The 23,393-nt window shown below is 46.5% G+C and overlaps 1 protein-coding gene across 6 annotated transcripts in view; it reads left to right on the top strand.

The window, feature by feature from the left end:
• Positions 1 to 113: 113 nt before the first annotated feature.
• si:ch73-138n13.1 (titin homolog) overlaps positions 114 to 23,393 on the top strand; it is a 39,544-nt gene continuing 16,264 nt past the window's right edge. The window contains exons 1-8 of one of the 6 annotated variants that reach the window (XM_036979674.1): positions 116 to 322; positions 584 to 674; positions 6,288 to 6,378; positions 9,786 to 11,162; positions 11,252 to 11,342; positions 18,464 to 20,304; positions 20,497 to 21,544; positions 22,157 to 22,282. In XM_036979674.1, coding sequence (XP_036835569.1) covers positions 9,802 to 11,162; positions 11,252 to 11,342; positions 18,464 to 20,304; positions 20,497 to 21,544; positions 22,157 to 22,282 — 4,467 coding nt within the window. In that variant the 5' untranslated portion in view covers positions 116 to 322; positions 584 to 674; positions 6,288 to 6,378; positions 9,786 to 9,801. Of the gene's footprint in view, positions 323 to 583; positions 675 to 731; positions 840 to 1,335; positions 1,481 to 6,287; positions 6,379 to 9,785; positions 11,163 to 11,251; positions 11,343 to 18,463; positions 21,545 to 22,156; positions 22,283 to 23,393 lie in introns of those variants that run through there. The other 5 variants (XM_036979673.1, XM_036979669.1, XM_036979670.1 and 2 more) reach the window with 5 other exon arrangements.

Here is a 23,393-nt window from a genome sequence, read left to right as displayed (position 1 = left end):
TTGCAGCAACAATGAGATGGTATTGATGCGCCATTGTACTAGGTAACTAGGAAGAATGGGTTAATTTTTGAAAAATGTATCGGGAGTTGAAAGAATGTCCCTAATCAGAACCTACCCATATATCGAAGGAGATTCATTTACATCTCACCTGTCGCAGACCATGTCAGTGTAGTAATGAAAACTGTCCACATGGTGGGACACCATACTGTACCTACCAACTTGTAGCTAGCAGGCAGCCAGCCAACTACAGTATCAAAACAAATCCCTCACCTCTACTACCAAGTTGGAGTGAGCCAGGTGGCAAGGGTGTGCGGAGAGAAAAGTAAGTCAACTAGTTAGAGATGGCTATCAACTCAACTTGTTTAGCCAGTTTCATGTGTCTATTGAAAGCTCATGTCTCAGAATAGCTGCGATTCAACCAATAATTGTCTTGACATTTGGTGCTGGGAGTCTCCCAGCACAATGTCAAAAGACAATTATTGGTTGAATCGCAGCTAGTCTACGAGCAACCTGGCTACTAGTGTGTTCGCAACAGGTTCGCCTCTGCCGGACTGCTATAACGTTACCCTTTCCCACACCGCAGATCGATTGACTGAGGTTTGGTTGAAGAAAATTATTAGGTCCCTGGTGAAAGGTACGGATAAACACGACAGGTGGATGGATTTCTCAGTGAAGTAAGTTAATTTAGCTTTCTGTATTAAGGTTAGCTAAGGACTAAAAGTTGCGACGGGATAATGGTTCACACCAGCCATGTTTTGTAGCTGTAGATACTCATCTGACGATTGTTTTAACGAATCGATTCGCATAAAAACGACACAGGGATACGCATGGCTAAATTGGTATGTAAGCTAGCAGCTAACGTTAGCTACATTGAGCTAATTGTCAGATGGCTAGCTAACGACATCAATATACTAGCAAATTATGCCACGCTACGTATCACTTGCTAGTTTGTACTTTTTCTTCTCTGATCCTCATGGTTTCACACGTGCTGGATAATATTGTAATGTTTATGTAGTTTGTCTGTTTTGCAAAATCAGCAACTGTAACCTTATACTAGCTAAGCTCCGACATAGATAAGACTCACTACTGGTTAGCTAACTTTTCGCAAAATTACATGAAATGCATTTTAAAGAATCTATTCAGGATCGCATGTAGCAAGTGTTACATAAAAGGCAGTTTCAAAACACTAGGCTAAAAGTTTGTTAGCCTACATTTTCTTTGTGCTCTTGCGGTGGTGCGTAGCTGTTACGCTAACGTTTAGCTAAACAACTAACGAACAACGTTAGAGAACGTGTAGGGCCAAGACGAGACTGACCGCCGAATTAAATATCACAATGCATTATGTATGCATCCCTATTTTCTACACCCCCACACTACTAGTCTCACACAAGCAACTTCTCATAGGTTAAAGTGTGTTTTTTTTTCTTTCTCACCTGTATTTAACTAGGAGTTGCTTAGTTTTTGTTCACACAACAGTTTGGTAAGTATTTTTCCTCTGCTAAACCAGACTGTCATTGACATGACAATGTTACCCACACAATGCCAAGGCACAGTACAGGAAATTAGGTTTCATTTGAACCATTCCAGATGCCTTTGTATTACATGGGTACGCTAGTGTTACTCATAACCATTCCAGATTCCTTTGTATTACATGGGTACGCTAGTGTTACTCATAACCATTCCAGATGCCTTTGTATTACATGGGTACGCTAGTGTTACTCATAACCATTTCAGACAGAAGATGTGCTATATTTCCTGTAATATATATTTTTAAAACTTTCAAACAGACCCTTATGTACCACTTTCTTGCAGCCATACCATTGGTATACATATCAGTGGGTAACTGGCAAATCAGGAGAGGTGCCGTGTTTTCATTTATTTTACCAGATAAATTGACTGAACACATTCTCATTTACAGCAACAACCTGGGGAATAGTTACAGGGGGATTAATGAGCCAATTGGAAGCTGGGTGTGTTTAGGTGGCCATGATGATATGAGGGCCAGATTGGGAATTTAACCATGTGGTCTGTTTGCATTTCAAATTAGGGAGGTATTAAACATAGAAGTGTTAATTTTCCTACTAAAAAGCAGGGAACCATTCACAGACCTGGTACCTGTATTTTGGTTACAGGGTCTGTGACTAGGTCTTCAGGTGGCTTTTAATATACCATGTTTTTTAACCCCCTACCCTATTTAGATATATATATATATATATATATATATATATGAAAAGGCTGGTATATATATATATATATTTTTTAAAGCAGGCATGGTAAATTAGTGGTATTTTGGGTCTGTATGAAGGTATGCCAATGGTGTCACCTAATGAGTAATGACTAGTAGTGAGTACAATATGTGTATCCAGACCACACTGTCAAATAGATCCTTAGTTCCTCTTAAGAACATTGACTAAAGTCTAAAAGTGTCTACACTTACCAATATGATAGAGGACATCGTGGTGTGCATGCACCACACACTGACACTAGCAGGTTGCAAAAAATAAATGTAGCCTAATTCTGATTTTGGCTCAGAAAAGTGCTAGGCCTAATATTAAGTTCTCTATTGTTCTTTACTTTCCTCTCTCTTCCTCTTAGGATCTTATCTTTTCCTTTCATCTCCCAAATTACTTTTGTTCTCTAGTAGTCAAGTCACCACCAAGTCATTCCTCGTGAGTGTCAATGTGTGGGTGTGTCCCTAATCGTTGCTTATGTTCTATATATGTTTTTCAAATCAAATATAGGCTCAATGCCGTGTTAAAGCCTGCAGGATTGCTCTATGGACATTGCATTCTAGGCCTTATCTCAACCTTTGCTCTGCAGGTGTACTGCACTCATAGACAGATTCTCAGATCACAGAGGCTCTGGTGTGCTGTCGTTCTAAATGATATGTGGTCATGTCCATGTAAAATGACCCATGAGCACCAACGTAAAGTTCATAGGATCATGTCAAACTGGGTGTCTATTTTTTTTTATTTATTTTTTTAAATACATTTTTCAACTATTTTTCCATCCTAAAAATGTTAACTAAGCAAAGGCTTTGGTTTCTGGGCAGGTGGAAAAGGCAGATATACATAAAAAAAAATGTTGAAGACCCCAGCCAACTAATATCAACACTTTTTTAAACTACATGACCAAAAGTATGTGGACACCTGAATGTCTATAATGTCATTGTATGCTGTAGCATTAAGATTTCCCTTCACTGGAACTAAGGGGCCTAGCCTGAACCATTATTCCTCCTCCACCAAACCTTACAGTTGGCATTATGCATTCAAGCAGGTAGTGTTCTCGAGGCAGCTCTAGCAGGGCAGATATTTGACGAACTGACTTGTTGGAAAGGTGCCATCCTATCACAATGCCACGTTGAAAGTCACTGCGCTCTTCAGTACGGGCCAATGTTTGTCTATGGAGATTGCATAGCTGTGTGCTCGATTTTATACTTTTTCTGCCATCTGCAAGTCTAAGAAACATTTCCTTGTGCCTTGAACACGTGCCTTGAACACACACCTTGATCAAAAATATAAATGCAACATGTAAAGTGTTGGTCCCATGTTTCATGAGCTAAAATTTGATATAAGTTTTTCTCCTTTGCCAAGATAATCCATCCACCTGCCTGACAGGTGTGGCATATCAAGATGCTGAATAAACATCATGGTCATTACACAGGTGCACCTTGTGTTGGGGGCAATACATGGCCACTCAAATGTGCAGTTTTGTCACAACACAATGCCACAGACAATGTTCCCTCTAACGTTTTTGTCAGGTCTGTTGAGCGCAAACTTGAACGTTGTGAGAATTCTGTGCAACTTCCACCGCGCGTTTACTGTGAACACTGAGGCTGTACCTGCTTTATGTTAGTTTTAACAGTGGTCACGTAGGCTACTGTTGTTATTTGATCATAATGTATGCCTACCAGAGTGGCCTACCTTTAAAAAACAATGGAGAAAATGCATCCCATAACATTTTAACATGTTAATAGCTGTTTTATCGTTTATTTATCGTACAGTAGCAGCCAATGTGTGGTGTTCAGTGTAGGTCGACATTCCTTCAGACTTTTGGAGAAAAAAAACATGCAGGGCTTGATATTAACCTGTTTATCCACTTGTCCTAAAGACAAGGAAATGACTGAAAATGTTGTGATGTTTGATGCAAGAAACCACTTTACAAAATAAAATGCATCATTATTCCCATTCCATTATTACAGAGAATCAGACAAACAAGCTATGCTACCCCATGCCTATTGGCTACGTACAGTGAGGGAAAAAAGTATTTGATCCCCTGCTGATGTTTGCCTACTGACAAAGAAATGATCAGTCTATAATTTTAATGGTGAGTTTATTTGAACAGTGAGAGACCGAATAACAACAAAAATCCAGAAAAATGTCAAAAATGTTATTAATTGATTTGCATTTTAATGAGGGAAATAAGTATTTGACCCCTCTGCAAAACATGACTTAGTACTTGGTGGCAAAACCCTTGTTGGCAATCACAGAGGTCAGACGTTTCTTGTAATTGGCCACCAGATTTGCACACATCTCAGGAGGGATTTTGTCCCACTCCTCTTTGCAGATCTTCTCCAAGTCATTCTGGTTTCGAGGCTGACGTTTGGCAACTCGAACGATGATCCCGCCGGATATGGAGGTCCTGGGCTGGCGTGGTTACACATGGTCTGCGGATGTGAGACCAGCCACCAGGACAGCTGTTGAAACTGTGGGTTTGTTTGCACAACCAAAGAATTTCTGCACAAATTGTCAGAAACCACCTCAGGGAAGCTTATCTGCATGCTCGTTATCCTCACCAGGGTCTTGACCTGAATGCAGTTCGGCATCGTCACAGAGATACCGTGACGAGATCCTGATGCCCATTGTCGTGCCATTCATCCGCTGCCATCAACTCATGTTTCAGCATGACAATGCACGGCCCCATGTCGCAAGGACCTGTACACAATTCCTGGAAGCTGAACATGTCCCCCGCAGTTCTTCCATGGCCTGCATACTCACCAGACGTCACCTATTGAGCATGTTTGGGATGCTTTGGATCGACGTGTACGACAGCGTTTTCCATTTCCTGCCAATATCCAGCAACTTTGCACAGCCATTGAAGAGTTGGACAATGTTCCACAGATCACAATCAACAGCATGATCAACTCTATGCGAAGGAGATGTGTTGTGCTGCGTGAGGATATTGGTGGTCACACCAGATACTGACTGATCCAAGCCCCTACCTTTTTATTAAAGGTGTCTGTACCCAGCAGATGCGTATCTGTATTCCCAGTCATGTGAAATCCATAGTTTAGGGCCTAATGAATTCATTTCAATTGACTCATATCTTTACATGAACTGTAACTCAGTAAAACCGTAGGAATTGTTCCATGTTGATTTTATATTTTTGTTCAGTATATTTTCTAAATTCTCTCCCTCATGAGGAGGGAGGATAATGAACATTCACAGAAGTAACAGGTCGAGTTAGACCTGTCATTTCTTTTTTATGAAGCGATTTGAAACTCAAAAATCTATAACGGAATTTCTGCAATTGAATTGGCTACAATGGGAAATCATACTTGTCACAAACCACTGGTTTGTTAAACTATGAAATTAATGTTTTTTGTTTGGCATACATTCAAACATATCTATCTACTATATTCTCTTCCCCAGTTGCGATGAGCTTATTTTGAATCTGTCTCATAACAGGACTCATTCTATGTTTTTACCTCATTTGTCTCTAGGTGAAAGGTAGGCTAGTCCCTACTCAATTGAACTTGGTTAGATCTGGTCCAGATTTGAAATTTGTGTTTGTACTTTAAAAAGCAAATGAGCTGTTTGCAAGGGCAATTGTGGTTGTGCAGTGCAATTCTTCCAGCCAGTGGTTTTTCCTCCAGTCCCTGCTGTGTTGCTGGACCCATCTACAGGGAATGTTTAGCATTCCAGCTTTGCAAAAGCGTTTCCTGTCAACAACCACTGCCTCAATTTATCAGCCCCCTGCTAGCAGTAGGATACTCTTTCCCTTTACTCTCCTTTCTTTTCTTTCTCTTCTCCATGTTTTATCTATTATGCAAGTTGTGAAATCTACAGTTTTTGTTTACATTCTTCAAAATGTATGTGAGGGTATTTCTCTGTCTGTGTGTTTCCATAAATGAAAAATGCTAAGTGGATTTCCGGTGGGAGGTCTGAGACTGTAGTAACGATGCTGAGGTCTGTGCTACACTTTGATGTATGCAACCGCAGGGTCTAATGTTACAGGAAACAGAGTTCCTTCCTTTGTAATGACACCAAATTGTGCTCTCTCCCCAGGCACCTACTCCTTACTCCAGTGTGATATGACATCACTGAGTGGTTACCACAGAAACCAGGGCTCCACTGCAGAAGGTTGACAGCCAGTCAAGTGAGTGATGATGGGATTGCCCATAACAACAACTAGGACGTGTGTGCGACCAATAACATTGGCGACCGAGGACATTTTATTTGAACTGCAGTCAATCCCTTACAGAGAAGCCTAACTCAAGAGAAGAACATGTGGAATACATGATCAGATCTGCAGGAGCCTCTTAAAGGGCAGCAGTCCACCAAACATTGTTGCTTTGATGTTTTTGCTCTCAAATCAAATGTTATTGGTCACATACACATATTTAGCAGATGTTATTGCGGGTGTTGCAAGAAATGCTCTCCCTCTTGATGATGGGAACATGTGATATGACTGTGTTTACTGTACGTTAATTAACAGTCAATTACTGTTAGATCAACAATTATTTGCTTGACAATCACCGGCTGATAATGCAGTGTTTGCCTCAGTACTAGTAGAGCACTTTAGTAGGGGAGGAGCCGAATATCTAATTACTTTTCAATGGAATTCCCCTTTTACTGCCATAGGCCAGACCTGCCTTGCATTACTACACTGACTGAATGGAAAAGACAACAATGACACTCATAGGAGAGTGAGCCTTCCTGCCTCACTGTTACTGCTGTCGGGTGCAGCTCTGTAATCTTCAGATTACTGTAGATCTTCAAAAGGAGCGTCAGACGGTCATTGTGCTGGCAGGATTTCTGCTGTCTCACCTGTAGCTACATCTATATTTTGAGTTCTTGGGATTACAAGGTTCTATCTGCAAAAATATGATTCTGAGATCATTGGCTTTAAAGTTCCAAACCCTAATTGGTTTGAATGGTGACAGCTATTTTTATTTTGAATTTAGAGTACTATATAGTTCACTGTTTCTATGTCAATAATTACATTTTGACAAAAATACAGATAGAACCTTGTGAGCTTGGGACTATGATGTTGTCTCAGACTTTGTGTACTGGTTATCTCTGAGTCAGACCCAGTCGCGGCAGATGGAGAAACAGTAGATGGAAACGATGCTGGCAGGGAACTGAACCTTTCACCGTACCCGGGGAACTGAACGCTTCACCGTACCCGGGGAACTGAACGCTTCCCCGTACCCGGGGAACTGAACGCTTCCCCGTACCCGGGGAACTGAACGCTTCCCCGTACCCGGGGAACTGAACGCTTCCCCGTACCCGGGGAACTGAACGCTTCCCCGTACCCGGGGAACTGAACGCTTCCCCGTACCCGGGGAACTGAACCTTTCACCGTACCCGGGGAACTGAACGCTTCTCCGTACCCGGGGAACTGAACGCTTCCCCGTACCCGGGGAACTGAACGCTTCCCCGTACCCGGGGAACTGAACGCTTCCCCGTACCCGGGGAACTGAACGCTTCCCCGTACCCGGGGAACTGAACCTTTCACCGTACCCGGGGAACTGAACGCTTCCCCGTACCCGGGGAACTGAACCTTTCACCGTACCCGGGGAACTGAACCTTTCACCGTACCCGGGGAACTGAACCTTTCACCGTACCCGGGGAACTGAACGCTTCCCCGTACCCGGGGAACTGAACGCTTCCCCGTACCCGGGGAACTGAACCTTTCACCGTACCCGGGGAACTGAACGCTTCCCCGTACCCGGGGAACTGAACCTTTCACCGTACCCGGGGAACTGAACGCTTCCCCGTACCCGGGGAACTGAACGCTTCCCCGTACCCGGGGAACTGAACGCTTCCCCGTACCCGGGGAACTGAACGCTTCCCCGTACCCGGGGAACTGAACGCTTCCCCGTACCCGGGGAACTGAACGCTTCCCCGTACCCGGGGAACTGAACGCTTCCCCGTACCCGGGGAACTGAACGCTTCCCCGTACCCGGGGAACTGAACCTTTCACCGTACCCGGGGAACTGAACGCTTCCCCGTACCCGGGGAACTGAACCTTTCACCGTACCCGGGGAACTGAACCTTTCACCGTACCCGGGGAACTGAACCTTTCACCGTACCCGGGGAACTGAACGCTTCCCCGTACCCGGGGAACTGAACGCTTCCCCGTACCCGGGGAACTGAACCTTTCACCGTACCCGGGGAACTGAACGCTTCCCCGTACCCGGGGAACTGAACCTTTCACCGTACCCGGGGAACTGAACGCTTCCCCGTACCCGGGGAACTGAACGCTTCCCCGTACCCGGGGAACTGAACGCTTCCCCGTACCCGGGGAACTGAACGCTTCCCGGTACCCGGGGAACTGAACGCTTCCCGGTACCCGGGGAACTGAACGCTTCCCCGTACCCGGGGAACTGAACGCTTCCCCGTACCCGGGGAACTGAACGCTTCCCCGTACCCGGGGAACTGAACGCTTCCCCGTACCCGGGGAACTGAACGCTTCCCCGTACCCGGGGAACTGAACGCTTCCCCGTACCCGGGGAACTGAACGCTTCCCCGTACCCGGGGAACTGAACGCTTCCCCGTACCCGGGGAACTGAACGCTTCCCCGTACCCGGGGAACTGAACGCTTCCCCGTACCCGGGGAACTGAACGCTTCCCCGTACCCGGGGAACTGAACCTTTCACCGTACCCGGGGAACTGAACGCTTCCCCGTACCCGGGGAACTGAACCTTTCACCGTACCCGGGGAACTGAACCTTTCACCGTACCCGGGGAACTGAACGCTTCCCCGTACCCGGGGAACTGAACGCTTCCCCGTACCCGGGGAACTGAACGCTTCCCCGTACCCGGGGAACTGAACGCTTCCCCGTACCCGGGGAACTGAACGCTTCCCCGTACCCGGGGAACTGAACGCTTCCCCGTACCCGGGGAACTGAACCTTTCACCGTACCCGGGGAACTGAACGCTTCCCCGTACCCGGGGAACTGAACGCTTCCCCGTACCCGGGGAACTGAACGCTTCCCCGTACCCGGGGAACTGAACGCTTCCCCGTACCCGGGGAACTGAACGCTTCCCCGTACCCGGGGAACTGAACGCTTCCCCGTACCCGGGGAACTGAACGCTTCCCCGTACCCGGGGAACTGAACGCTTCCCCGTACCCGGGGAACTGAACGCTTCCCCGTACCCGGGGAACTGAACGCTTCCCCGTACCCGGGGAACTGAACCCTCCAGAGGTGATGGATCTCTCCCTCTCCCCCTGGCTGAGGCCTGCCATACTAATGAATGGCCTGTGTTTAACAGCCCACCTACTTCTAGAGCAGCCAGCCACATCTCTGGGTGCATGACGCCTAACAAGGCAAAGTCCAGAGTAGTGCCCAGATAACCAAGAAAGCCTTTACTTCCTCTGTCCCATGTTCCTGATGTGAATGCACCAGTCGTAATACAGTCAGTGCATTGCATCAGAAAAAGGAGTGGCAGTATGACTCGCTGAATAGATCATTTATTGGACTTTGTTTATGGTTTTACTGCTAGACCAACAGTTAATGGCCAAAGGTGCTGATAGAGATTTGTACATTCCTCTCCCTAGGTGTTTTTCCACAGGGATGGCTGCACAAGTGGAGGTGCAGACTGGGGAAGTGGAAAGGATTGGTGTAGGGGGACGACTGCATCTCAGCCCTCTGTCTGACTCCAGCAACAAGAGCCTCACGGAGGGTCCCTCCAACACCCAGGCCTCCCTCATCATCACTCCAGAGCCTAGTAAGCCTGTCCCTACACCCAAACCACGGCTCACTCCCAAACCTTTCGCTGTGGAGAAAAACCCCACCATCCGGCCCATACTTGCGCCTAAGCCGAATACCAACCCCCGACCAGTGCCCACTCGCCCTACTTCTTACAAACCTGACTTACCCAGCACCCCAAAACTTCAGCAGCCGAATGTCACCAGCAAACACAGGCCAGGGCCGACCAACCCCAGCTGTCCTGCTCCTAACTCCTACAAACCCTCTCATAAGTTGAGCATGGGACAAACCACGAAGCCTGTAGCCCAGCCCTTCAAACCTGCCCCTCTTCTAACCCCTGGGGACCCCAGCAAACCAACTCCCTCCCAACCGGTGCAACGTCAGAAGCCAGCTGCGGCAGGCTTGTTCCACTCACGGGGCCCTAAGAAACCGCCTCCAGCAGAATGGTCCGGATCCACCAAACCGGAGAAGGAAAGGAACAGAACAGCATCCAGTATCAGAGCTGGGGCAGCCTCTATGACCAGAGCCAAGTCTATGGGCTTCCTCAGTCAGATAGGGCAAGATGAGGAGGAAAGGAAGGGGGATGAAGGGCCCAAGGTCACAGTTCAACTCCGATCCCAGTCTAGAGCCTCCAGGCCCAGACCTGTGTCGGCCATCTTCCTGCCCTCTCCCACTCAGGCTGAGTCGCCCACCCCAGCTACTCGCTGGGCAGTGAGACGTCCCCTCTCAGCCAACCTCACCTCCAAGTTTGAGTCCATTGGCCTGTCGCTGCACCACGGCCGACCTGCCAAGACCGACAGCAAGGAAAACACTCCAGGGGAACCGCTACGGAGGACAGAGAAGAAGAAGGGAGCAGAGGGGACCAATGTTACACAACCGGCCCCAGACAGCAAGCCCTCAGCCCTTGTAGGAGGGAGAGAGAAGAAAACAGAGGAAGAAGAGGAGGAGGATGATGAGGGAAAGGGTGGAGGCAGCATTAAGAGACGGATCAGTCTCTTGCTTGATTCCTCCTCTTCTTCCTCTCCTGTGGTTCCTCTCCGTGTTGCTGCCCAAAGACCAGGGTCTAACGCTCCAGTACAGCCCATCCAAGAGGCAGATGTAACATTGGATGGTGTTAAACAGCGAACCAGGAAGCTTACTGAAGATACTGTTTCACCACCAGCCCAGACCCCTGCTGTTAAACCACAGTTCAAGTCCCACCCTCTGCCCCCTGACCTGACCAAAAGGTAGGAGCTCCTCACCACACTGTCTGTCAGTCCTTTTATGTCTCTCCCATTGGCATGTCTTATGTGATATGTGTGTTTCTCTTCACCAGGCTTGGCTCTGAGAGGTCCACAGATCTCGGCAGTCCCTCCCCCAATGAGGCGACAGACCGCCATGAGAGTGACACTGATCCTCAAAGGAGGGTAAGAGAGGCTCTGGGATTTGCTTGGGTTAATCTGGTGTAGGTGGTTTGGTGTAGGATTGCAGTGAGAATTGTTCAAACTCCTCTGCCTACCAGGAAAACCCAGTTGAAACACTACTGTCTATGATAGGCAAGCAACGAGGTAACAGTTCAAGCTAGAATCCTTACTTGGTGAAACTGCCATGTTTGTTTGCGATATTACAACAACAATGAAGTTACTGCAAACAACCAACACTGTTTTATAAGATAGAACAGCAGAATATGTACTGCAATTTATTTTTACCACGCTGCCAGATGCTCCTCACCTCAAAACACCACACTGCCAGACACTCCTCACCTCAAAACACCACACTGCCAGACACTCCTCACCTCAAAACATCACACTGCCAGACACTCCTCACCTCAAAACACCACACTGCCAGACACTCCTCACCTCAAAACACCACACTGCCAGACACTCCTCACCTCAAAACACCACACTGCCAGACACTCCTCACCTCAAAACACCACACTGCCAGACACTCCTCACCTCAAAACACCACACTGCCAGACACTCCTCACCTCAAAACATCACACTGCCAGACACTCCTCACCTCAAAACACCACACTGCCAGACACTCCTCACCTCAAAACACCACGCTGCCTGACACTCCTCACCTCAAAACACCACGCTGCCAGACACTCCTCACCTGCCAGACACTCCTCACCTCAAAACACCACACTGCCAGACACTCCTCACCTGCCAGACACTCCTCACCTCAAAACACCACGCTGCCAGACACTCCTCACCTCAAAACACCACGCTGCCTGACACTCCTCACCTCAAAACACCACGCTGCCAGACACTCCTCACCTGCCAGACACTCCTCACCTCAAAACACCACGCTGCCTGACACTCCTCACCTCAAAACACCACGCTGCCTGACACTCCTCACCTCAAAACACCATGCTGCCAGACACTCCTCACCTGCCTGACACTCCTCACCTCAAAACACCACGCTGCCTGACACTCCTCACCTCAAAACACCACGCTGCCAGACATTCCTCACCTCAAAACAACACGCTGCCAGACACTCCTCACCTCAAAACAACACGCTGCCAGACACTCCTCACCTCAAAACAAAGGCGCTGCGACGAACAGTGGTGCTGTTTCTCCAAATGCGAATTAGATTTTTAATCCCTGGTCTTCATTAACCAGGTTTCCATCCAACCTTTTTATGTGAGTGAAGTACAGATAAAATGTCTGATAAATGTCACAACACGCCCGATGGAAACAGCTAAGTTGTCTGTAAACTTGACCAATGTCGACAAAACAAAATACGCTAGACAAGGTGGGATCTTTTTGTGTCGGTATAATTAATTATGCAAGAAATGGCGGTGTAAATGTTTTTATCTGCAAATATTGATATAATAACCATTATATCGAAGTAAACTTGAAGTCACGTGATGGCATGTTGTGTGGTCTTCCAACTACGAGTTGGGAAAGCATGCAGTTTATTAAGCTACAGATGAAATACGTTATAAGGAACTTCACAGTGTGGTGAAAGTGCAAAGTGATTTAGCTTGATGCTGCTTTCAAATAAATATCAAATCAAATGTATTTATATAGCCCTTCGTACATCAGCTGATATCTCAAAGTGCTGTACAGAAACCCAGCCTAAAACCCCAAACAGCAAGCAATGCAGGTGTAGAAGCACGGTGGCTAGGAAAAACTCCCTAGAAAGGCCAAAACCTAGGAAGAAACCTAGAGAGGAACCAGGCTATGTGGGGTGGCCAGTCCTCTTCTGGCTGTGCCAGGTGGAGATTATAACAGAACATGGCCAAGATGTTCAAATGTTCATAAATGACCAGCATGGTCGAATGATAATACGGCAGAACAGTTGAAACTGGAGCAGCAGCACGGTCAGGTGGACTGGGGACAGCAAGGAGTCATCATGTCAGGTAGTCCTGGGGCATGGTCCTAGGGCTCAGGTCCTCCGAGAGAGAGAAAGAAAGAGAGAAGGAGAGAATTAGAGAACGCACACTTAGATTCACACAGGACACCGAATAGGACAGGAGAAGTACTCCAGATATAACAAACTGACCCTAGCCCCCCGACACATAAACTACTGCAGCATAAAAACTGGAGGCTGAGACAGGAGGGGTCAGGAGACACTGTGGCCCCATCCGAGGACACCCCAGGCCCCAGGACTACCTGACATGATGACTCCTTGCTGTCCCCAGTCCACCTGACCGTGCTGCTGCTCCAGTTTCAACTGTCCTGCCTTATTATTATTCGACCATGCTGGTCGGGGCCAAACAGGAAGGATATCATGATGTGTGGCAGGTAGCATAGCGGTTAAAGAGTTGGACCAGTAATGGTTGCTAGTTCGAATTTCCGACAAGATGAAAAATCTGATCTGCCCTTGAGCAAGGCACTTAACCCTAATTGCTCCAGCATCGCCGTTAATAATGACTGATCCCTGGCTGCGGCCCCACTCTCTGAGGGTGTCTCAGGAGGAGTGGGATATGCAAAAAAACATGTTTCCATTTCACACACATACTTGTACAGTTTGCACACTTGTACAAATGTGAAACAGGACAAATACAGTGCCTTGCAAAAGTATTCACCCCCATGGCATTTTCCCTATTTTGTTGCATAACAACCTGCAATTTAAATAGATTTTTATTTGGATTTCATGTCATGGACATACACTTAATATTCAAAATTGGTGAAGTGAAATTTAAAAAATTACTGAAAAGTGGTGTGTGCTGTGCATATGTATTCATCCCCTTTGCTATGAAGCCCCTAAATAAGATCTGGTGCAACCAATTACCTTCAGAAGTCACATAATTAGTTAGATTGCACACAGGTGGACTTTATTTAAGTGTCACATGATCTGTCACAAGATAGAGTCTGCAACACCACTAAGCAAGGGGTACCACCAAGCAAGCAGGAACCATGAAGATCAAGGAGCTCTCCAAACAGGTCAGGGACGAAGTTGTGGAAAAGTACAGATCAGGGTTGGGTTATAAAAAAATATCAGAAACTTTGAACATCCCATGGAGCACCATTAAATCCATTATTAAAAAATGGAAAGAATATGGCACCACAACAAACCTGCCAAGATAGTGCTACCCACCAATACTCACGGACCAGGCAAGGAGGGCATTAATCAGAGAGGCAACAAAGAGACCAAAGATAACCCTGAAAGAGCTGCAAAGCTCCACAGTGGAGATTGGAGTATCTGTCCATAGGACTACTTTAAGCCGTACACTCCACAGAGCTGGGCTTTACGGAAGAGGGGCCAGAAAAAAGCCATTGCTTATTTTTTTCTTTAAGCAAACACATTTGGTGGTCATCAAATCCCCACAGTGAAGCATGGTGGTGGCAGCATCATTATGTGGGAATGTTTTTCATCAGCAGGGACTGGGAAACTCGTCAGACTTGAAGGAATGATGGATGGCGCTAAATACAGAGATAGTCTTGAGGGAAACCTGTTTCAGTCTTCCATAGATTTGAGACTGGGACGGAGGTTCACCTTCCAGCAGGACAATGACACTAAGCATACTGCTAAAGCAACAATCAAGTGGTTTAAGGGGAAACATTTAAATGTCTTGGAATGGCCTAGTCAAAGCCCAGACCTCAATCCAATTGAGAATCTGTGGTATGACTTAAAGATTTTTGTACACCAGCAGGAACCCATCCAACTTGAAGGAGCTGGAGCAGTTTTACCTTGAAGAATGGGCAAAAATCTCATTGGCTAGAAGTGCCAAGCTTATAGAGAGAGATCCTGAGAGACCTGCAGCTGTAATTGCTGCAAAAGGTGGCTCTACAAAGTATTGACTTTGGGGGGGGTTTCAGTTTTTTGTCATTTTTTTTTCTTGTTTCACAATAAATAAATACATTTTGCATCTTCAAAGTGGTAGGTATGATGTGTGAATCAAATGATACAAACCCCCCAAAAATCTATTTTAAATCCAGGTTGTAAGGCAACAAAATAGGAAAAATGTCAAGGGGGGTGAATACTTTCACAATGCACCCTATTTGACATTTGACCTTTTAATACTTGGCTGCCGTTTGAGAAATATTATAATCTCATCATGTAGGTTATACCCGCACTATATATGCGAGCTGTTGGTCAGGACGCACGTCACAATACCAGAGTGGGCATATTTAACACAATCGTTTTTTGTCGTGGAGTTAAATGTGATGGAAACCCTTTTCACTTGTATTTTTTTTAATGGAAATTTAACCGCAGAAGTTATTTTTATGTGTACTATGTCATCACGCACAGCCTTTTATCCACAACAAGTCAAATTGATGGAAAAGCATCTCTCGTGGGAAATGCTCATTGTTTTTATGCAGATTCTTGAATATTTGCATGAAAATCTGTCGCCAATTGGAAGGAAACTGAGCTAGTGACACAAAATAAAGTGGTATCGTTTGCTATAAAACAGAATGAGAACCATTCCAGCAATTTACTAATTCCCATCCAATTTGAGTTTACTGGCAAATTACCAAAGATGTTGATAGATAAATTGAATCAGCCTGTTAAATGATCTCAGTCACAACACTGGGGGATTGGTAAGTGCTTGTACTTTTTGTTTCCTGTCTTGTTTTACGGTCACTGTTTGTTTGAGCAACATTTGAAGATGGTGTTAACTTAGTTAAAGCTTTGTGAATACAGTACAGTGGGGCAAAAAAGTATTTAGTCAGCCACCAGTTGTGCAAGTTCTCTCACTTACAAAGATGAGAGAGGCCTGTAATTGTCATCATAGGTACACTTCAACTATGTCAGACAAAATGAGGAAAAGAAATCCAGAAAATCACATTGTAGGATGGTTAATGAATTTATTTGCAAATTATGGTGGAAAATAAGTATTTGGTCACCTACAAACAAGCAACATTTCTGGCTCTCACAGACCTGTAACTTCTTCTTTAAGATGCTCCTCTGTCCTCCACTCGTTACCTGTATTAATGGCACCTGTTTGAACTTGTTATCAGTATAAAAGACACCTGTCCACAACCTCAAACAGTCACACTCCAAACTCCACTATGGCCAAGACCAAAGAGCTGTCAAAGGACACCAGAAACAAAATGGTATACCTGCACCAGGCTGGGAAGACTGAATCTGCAATAGGTAAGCAGCTTGGTTTGAAGAAATCAACTGTGGGAGCAATTATTAGGAAATGGAAGATATACAAGACCACTGATAATCTCCCTCGATCTGGGGCTCCACGCAAGATCTCACCCCGTGGGGTCAAAATTATCACAAGAACGGTGAGCAAAAATCCCAGAACCACACGGGGGGACCTAGTGAATGACCTGCAAAGAGCTGGGACCAAAGTAACAAAGCCTACTATCAGTAAAACACCAGGGACTCAAATCCGGCAGTGCCAGATGTGTCCCCCTGCTTAAGCCAGTACATGTCCAGGCCCGTCTGAAGTTTGCTAGAGAGCGTTTGGATGATCCAGAAGATGATGATCCAGAAGAAGATTGGGAGAATGTCATATGGTCAGATGAAACCAAAATATAACTAATATAACAAAAAATGCTGAGTTGCATCCAAAGAACACCATACCTACTGTGAAGCATGGGGGTGGAAACATCATGCTTTGGGGCTGTTGTTCTGCAAAGGGACCAGGACGACTGATCCGTGTAAAGGAAAGAATGAATGGGGCCATGTATCGTGAGATTTTGAGTGAAAACCTCCTTCCATCAGCAAGGGCATTGAAGATGAAACGTGGCTGGGTCTTTCAGCATGACAATGATCCCAAACACACCGCCCGGGCAACGAAGGAGTGGCTTCGTAAGAAGCCTTTCTAGGTCCTGGAGTGGCCTAGCCAGTCTCCAAATCTCAACCCCATAGAAAATCTTTGGAGGGAGTTGAAAGTCCGTGTTGCCCAGCAACAGCCCCAAAACATCACTGCTCTAGAGATCTGCATGGAGGAATGGGCCAAAATACCAGCAACAGTGTGTGAAAACATTGTGAAGACTTACAGAAAACGTTTGACCTCTGTCATTGCCAACAAAGGATATATAACAAAGTATTGAGAAACTTTTGTTATTGACCAAATACTTATTTTCCACCATAATTTGCAAATAAATTCTTTAAGAATCCTACAATATGATTTTCTGAAATTTTTTTCCCTCCTTTTGTCTGTCATAGTTGAAGTGTACCTACGATGAAAATTACAGGCCTCATCTTTTTAAGTGGGAGAACTTATACAATTGGTGGCTGACTAAATACTTTTTTGCCCCACTCTATATTCCTTTATTTCATTGTTTTTTTTACTAGTTTCGATTTTTGAAAATGTAATGTATTTATATAGTTTCTGTGTTTGCCACTGTAAGCCCCCCAAAATAACTTGATCTTCGTGCAACGTTTCCACTATAAGGACTATGTTCAAGGAAAATTCTGATTTGCAATTCGTCTCTCAAACAACCTGGACACAACATTTTCTCCTAATCAGTCTTTGCTCTAGTTATGGGAAAGCATGTCCCGTAGGAAAATGGGGCATGGAAGCGAAAAGGAACACCACTGCCACAGAGGTACAAAGAACTGTGAAACCTAACCTGGGGCATTCGTCATCTCTGCTGGTTCTGTGTGTTGGTTATGAAACATGTGGGGAGAGAAGCAGTGGGTTAAAGGTCAACATGGATAGGCTTTGATTACCACATCAGCATTATGGACCCAACAAATAGGAGTGGGATCCCCTTTCTTCCCAGACACAATGCCTCGCTCAGTCACTTCACTTCGTATCACACTCTCTTTCTCTGACCTTATGTAATATTTCAAACAAATCTGACTATTTGTCCAACAGACACGTTCACTCCCAGATCTTGTATTATCCACTAGCTAAGTGTATCTGTTGAAATTAACTTATTGAAAGACAATGGCAGATGATATTGACTTTCAGCTATAAGAAAATTGTCCCCTTATCAATTTCTTATCCATAGTTAGGTTTATTGACATGAGCACTAATAAGTAAATTAATAACCAGTGAATAAATATTGAAGAAAGCTTGATTTGAGATGACATGCAACTTGTCAAGGCAGTGCTCATAAGGATTATTGCAGAAGTGCCCACAGACTGTCTGACTTAATGTAACCAAACTCATTAAATTACTTATTTTTAGGTGGAGGACTCCGTTTACACCTTCAGTGACCAAAAAAAGGTGGATGACGACATCAGAGGCATACAAGAGCAGCCCACCCAGACCACCTCTGACCCTTCAGCAGTACTGACTGAAGCAGGGCGATGGATGGAGAGCTGCCCCAGCAGTGGGGCACAGACGGTGCGAGCAGCCCTGTTTGAGAATGTGGTGGAGAGACACAGCGTGCTGGTGATGGAGGAGGATAGGGCACAGAGTGCCACAAAGGGCTGTCCCAAGAGAAGTGTGTCCCTCAAACTTGGGGATGGGGAGAACGACGGCAGCCTGGTCACCGCCACCTACCGCAAGCCTGTGTCTCCCTCCAGTCCACTTCTTGTAGAGCACTTGTTTGACACTGTGCAGGCGGTGGGAGAGAGGAGAGCCGTTAGTGAGAGTGTCCCTTTGGCTCAGCTCGAGGACAAAGCCATGACCCTCCGTTCCAGGCGTTCTGAGGGGAATCGGTCAGCCAGGGCTGAGCCAGTGGAGGAGAGGCATGCTCAGGTCCAAGGAGTCCTCAGTTTGGCTCAAAGGAGAGCACCAGCCTCCCAACAGGAACAGGGACCACACTACCTGAGGGTTGGAGTTCTGCAGAAGTGGAATACCACTGAGATGGGTAGGGAGGCAGAGGTAGAGAAAGGAAGACAAAGGGAAAAGGAGAGGGAGAGAAAGGAGGATGAGAAAGAGAGGCAGAGGGAAGCGGAGAGGAGGATGCAAATGGATGTAGACAGGGAGAAGCCGAGAGAACAGGAGAGGGAGAGAGAGGAAGTGGCAGCACCGAAGCGGTTGAAAATGCTGGAGGCAGATGAGCAGCCACCCAAGCCCAGGGCCACCTACTTTGCTCTGACTGGTCAGATCCAGGAAGCTGTATCCATTGGGGACGCGGAAACCGAGAGAGGGAACGTGGAAGTTCCCTTTGACAATTTCTCTATGAAGTCTGGACAATGGGGCTCTCAAGGGAAGGTCTTACAAGTACGAAGGAACCCCTCTCTAGATGAAGCTTTTGGAAAAAGCTCCCAAGGTCAACAACAAGAAGAACTGATGGAGCGGAATCAAACACAGGAAAGGGAGAGAGGAACGGCATGGGACAGACAGACATGGAGGGAGGAGCTGGGAATAGAAAAACAAAACCAAGTAGACCTTGAGAAAGTAAAAGAGTTGGAGAGGGAGAAAGAATGGCAGAGGGAGAGCAAGGAGTTTGAGAGGGAAAAACGGACACAGCTGGACATGGAGAGACAGAAACCGTTAGAATATGCAAGAAAGAGAGAGAAGGAAAAGCTAAAAGAATTAGAAAGAGAGAGACACAATGAGTTGGAGAACGAGAGACTGAGTGAGAGACAAAGAGAGCTGGAAAGACAGCGATGGCACAAGCTGCAGAGGGAGAGACAGATCGAGTTGGAGAGACAGAAAGAGTTTGAAAAGGAGAGGCAGAGACAGTTAGACTTAGAGAGACAGAAAGAGTTTGAAAAGGAGAGGCAGAGACAGTTAGACTTAGAGAGACAGAAAGAGTTTGAAAAGGAGAGGCAGAGACAGTTAGACTTAGAGAGACAGAAAGAGTTTGAAAAGGAGAGGCAGAGACAGTTAGACTTAGAGAGACAGAAGAAGTTGGAGAGAATTAAGGAGATGGAGAGAAAGCAAATGTTTGAGTTTGAAAAACAGAAGCAGAATGAGAGAGAGAGGCAACAGCTTCTGGAGCTTGAAACGCAGAGACTAAGAGAGAAAATGGAGAGAGAGGAGCAGGAGAAGATGAGACAGCAAGCCATACAACAGGAGGAAGACAGACAGAGAGAGTTGGAAAGGGAAAGAGTGCAAGAGTTGGAGAGAGAGAGGCAACGCGATCTGGAAAGACAAAAACAGAGAGAGTTGGAGAGAGAGGGGCAACGCGATCTGGAAAGACAAAAACAGAGAGAGTTGGAGAGAGAGAGACAACACGATCTGGAAAGACAAAAACAGAGAGAGTTGGAGAGAGAGAGGCAACGCGATCTGGAAAGACAAAAACAGAGAGAGTTGGAGAGAGAGAGGCAACGCGATTTGGAAAGACAAAAACAGAGAGAGTTGGAGAGAGAGAGGCAACGCGATCTGGAAAGACAAAAACAGAGTGAGTTGGAGAGGCAGAGACAGAAACAGTTGGACTTTGAGAGACAGGAATTGGAAAACCAGAGGGATAGAAAAAGGGAGTTAGAGACAGAGAGACAGAAGGTAGAAGAACTGGAGAGAATAAAGGAGATGGAGAGAAGACAACTGTTTGAGTTTGAAAGACAGAAGCAGAATGAGAGAGAGAGACAACTGCTTCATGATCTTGGAAAGCAGAGACTAAGGGAAAAGATGGAGAGAGATGAGCAGGAGAAGATGAGACAGGTAACCATACAAGAGGAGGCAGATAGACAGAGAATAATGGAAGGGCAGAGGAGAGAGAACCAGGAGAGGGGGGTGCTGGACTCTTTACCTCTCAGACCTAAAATGTTGGATCTAGACTCTGGGTGCTGGTCTTTGGGTGACCTGCACTCCAGAGGCAGTCCCCACTCCCCTAGTGTCCGATGGAAGCAGCCCTCTCCCTGGGCAGATGACCACTACAGACCTGGTATCCTGGACATAGACTCATTCAGGTCCCAGACCGAGACACAACCCTTGCCCACTAGAGAGGTGTTCCCTGTTACTGGCATCCAGGGCTCAGACCCAGGTAATGGGGCGAGATCCCACCCCCACTCTCCAGAAAGGGTGGGGCGACCCAGTGCTGTGTGGGCCCCCTCTCAGCAGGAGCTGTGGGAGCAGAGGCTAAGCATCGACGAGGAATCAGTGGATAGGCCCATGGCTGGACCAGAGCCACCCAGGAAGCCTGCCAATAAACCCAGCCTGGAGCAGCTCCTCCACGGGCTGGAGGACAGGGCCACGGCCCCCATCCTGGTCCCAGAGAGACGCTGGTCTGGTATGCCCAGTGAACCATCCTTCCCCAGGAGAGAGACCCACAGCCCTGGGTCCCCCATGGAGCAGACCTGGTTCCCCCAGGACTCAGAGCCCCAGAGGCACAGGGTAGAGGCCAGAGGACAGAGGAGATCTCAGGGCTCCCAGGTAAGAAACAGTATCATAAGGAGAGACATAGGCTATGTGAATCAGTGGCATCTATAGGATTCAATGAATTCAACCAGTACAAGTGCTTTTGTGTAATGTTCGGATTATGGGGGGTGGTTTAGTGTTGACACACAGTTGGGCAGAACACTACCAGGATACACTTCCACACTCCTTCCCCGGGTGGCAGCACTGACCGGGGCAGGTGCTGTGCCAAGCCTTATTAAGCCCACAGGTGGAGGAAATGGAAAGATGATTAGGGTGCAAGCTTGCAGAACCAGGAGGATGCAGGGTTATTTTTCTCAGTGTGCTTTGGTTTTGTCCCTTTGTTGTTGTTTATTTTTGTATATGTATTTCTGTCACCATTTTGAATGAACAATAATCTGCTCGGGCTAGCTGAGGAGGCGTTAAGACTGAACCTAAGGCAAGGTTGCTGTCTCCTGGATACACGTGCATACAACACGGTCCTCATACGCTGATTTCTTTAAATCAGGTTACAGACCAGTTAACCAGGCGTAAGACCCCTAGACTTTCCAGCATATCAATATTAGCAGGCTAGTAAACTGTTCTGTAACAGCAACCATTCAATTTCATTCTACGCTCCCCATGTCTTAGGAGCTGAACCGGATGAGGTCTCGCAGCGTGTCCCGTAGATCAGCCCCGTCTGACAGTGCTGTGGAGGGGAGCCTGTCCAGGATGAGGAGCAGGAGTACACATAGAGAGAGAGGTGGACAGAGCTGGGTGAGTCCTGATGCTCTATTTCTATACACACAGGTGTACACACACACACAATCACCTCATTTCTTGACTCAAAGTTGGGCAAGTTTCAGAAATGAGCTTCTGCTACAGTGAAATTACACTGCTTCATCATGGTAACAATTGGAGCCCCTCAGTTCTATGTTTTATCACTGTTTATACCTTTGAGCTGAATCTCACAGAAAACCCTGTGTGGGTTGTGTGTACACCTGTGTGTACAGGTTGTGTGTTACAGTAGGGTGTACAGGTTGTGTGTTACAGTAGGGTGTACAGGTTGTGTGTTACAGTACGGTGTACAGGTTGTGTGTTACAGTATGGTGTACAGGCTGTGTGTTACAGTAGGGTGTACAGGTTGTGTGTTACAGTAGGGTGTACAGGTTGTGTGTTACAGTAGGGTGTACAGGTTGTGTGTTACAGTAGGGTGTGCAGGTTGTGTGTTACAGTAGGGTGTACAGGTTGTGTGTTACAGTAGGGTGTACAGGTTGTGTGTTACAGTAGGGTGTACAGGTTGTGTGTTACAGTAGGGTGTACAGGTTGTGTGTTACAGTAGGGTGTACAGGTTGTGTGTTACAGTAGGGTGGAGTAGGAATGCAGTTAGTCACTGGGGGTGAAGAGTAAAGTGACAGTCATGGTCTCGCCCATCTCTCCACCCCTTTTTACAACACAAAGCAGAGAAATGAAATCATGTTTTTAGGCCTGTAATTCAGGATTATGTGCTGCTCATTTTGACAGCCTTCTGTTTGCATAGCTGAAGAAAGGCTCTGCAGTGACATTTCCCATTGTGTGATAGACATTCCTTTTATTCAAGCACCTGTCTTAATACTTTAGTGTTTGCTCCTCTTTACCCCTGGTATACTACAGAGACCCATGCACCATGTAAATAGCCTGTGCTACAAAGCAGATTCCATTCAGAGACAAGGCTGCCCTGTCCTCCCCTCCCCCAATGAGCCCCCCCTGTCCTCCCCTCCCCCAATGAGCCCTCCCTGTCCTGTCCTCCCACAATGAGCCCTCCCTGTCCTGTCCTCCCACAATGAGCCCTCCCTGTCCTGTCCTCCCACAATGAGCCCTCCCTGTCCTGTCCTCCCACAATGAGCCC

The sequence above is a fragment of the Oncorhynchus mykiss genome, chromosome 6 (assembly GCF_013265735.2).
Source record: "Oncorhynchus mykiss isolate Arlee chromosome 6, USDA_OmykA_1.1, whole genome shotgun sequence".
Taxonomy (NCBI): Eukaryota; Metazoa; Chordata; class Actinopteri; order Salmoniformes; family Salmonidae; genus Oncorhynchus; species Oncorhynchus mykiss.
The sequence above is the reverse complement of the archived record's forward strand: the minus strand, read 5'-3'. Positions and strand labels throughout refer to the sequence as shown.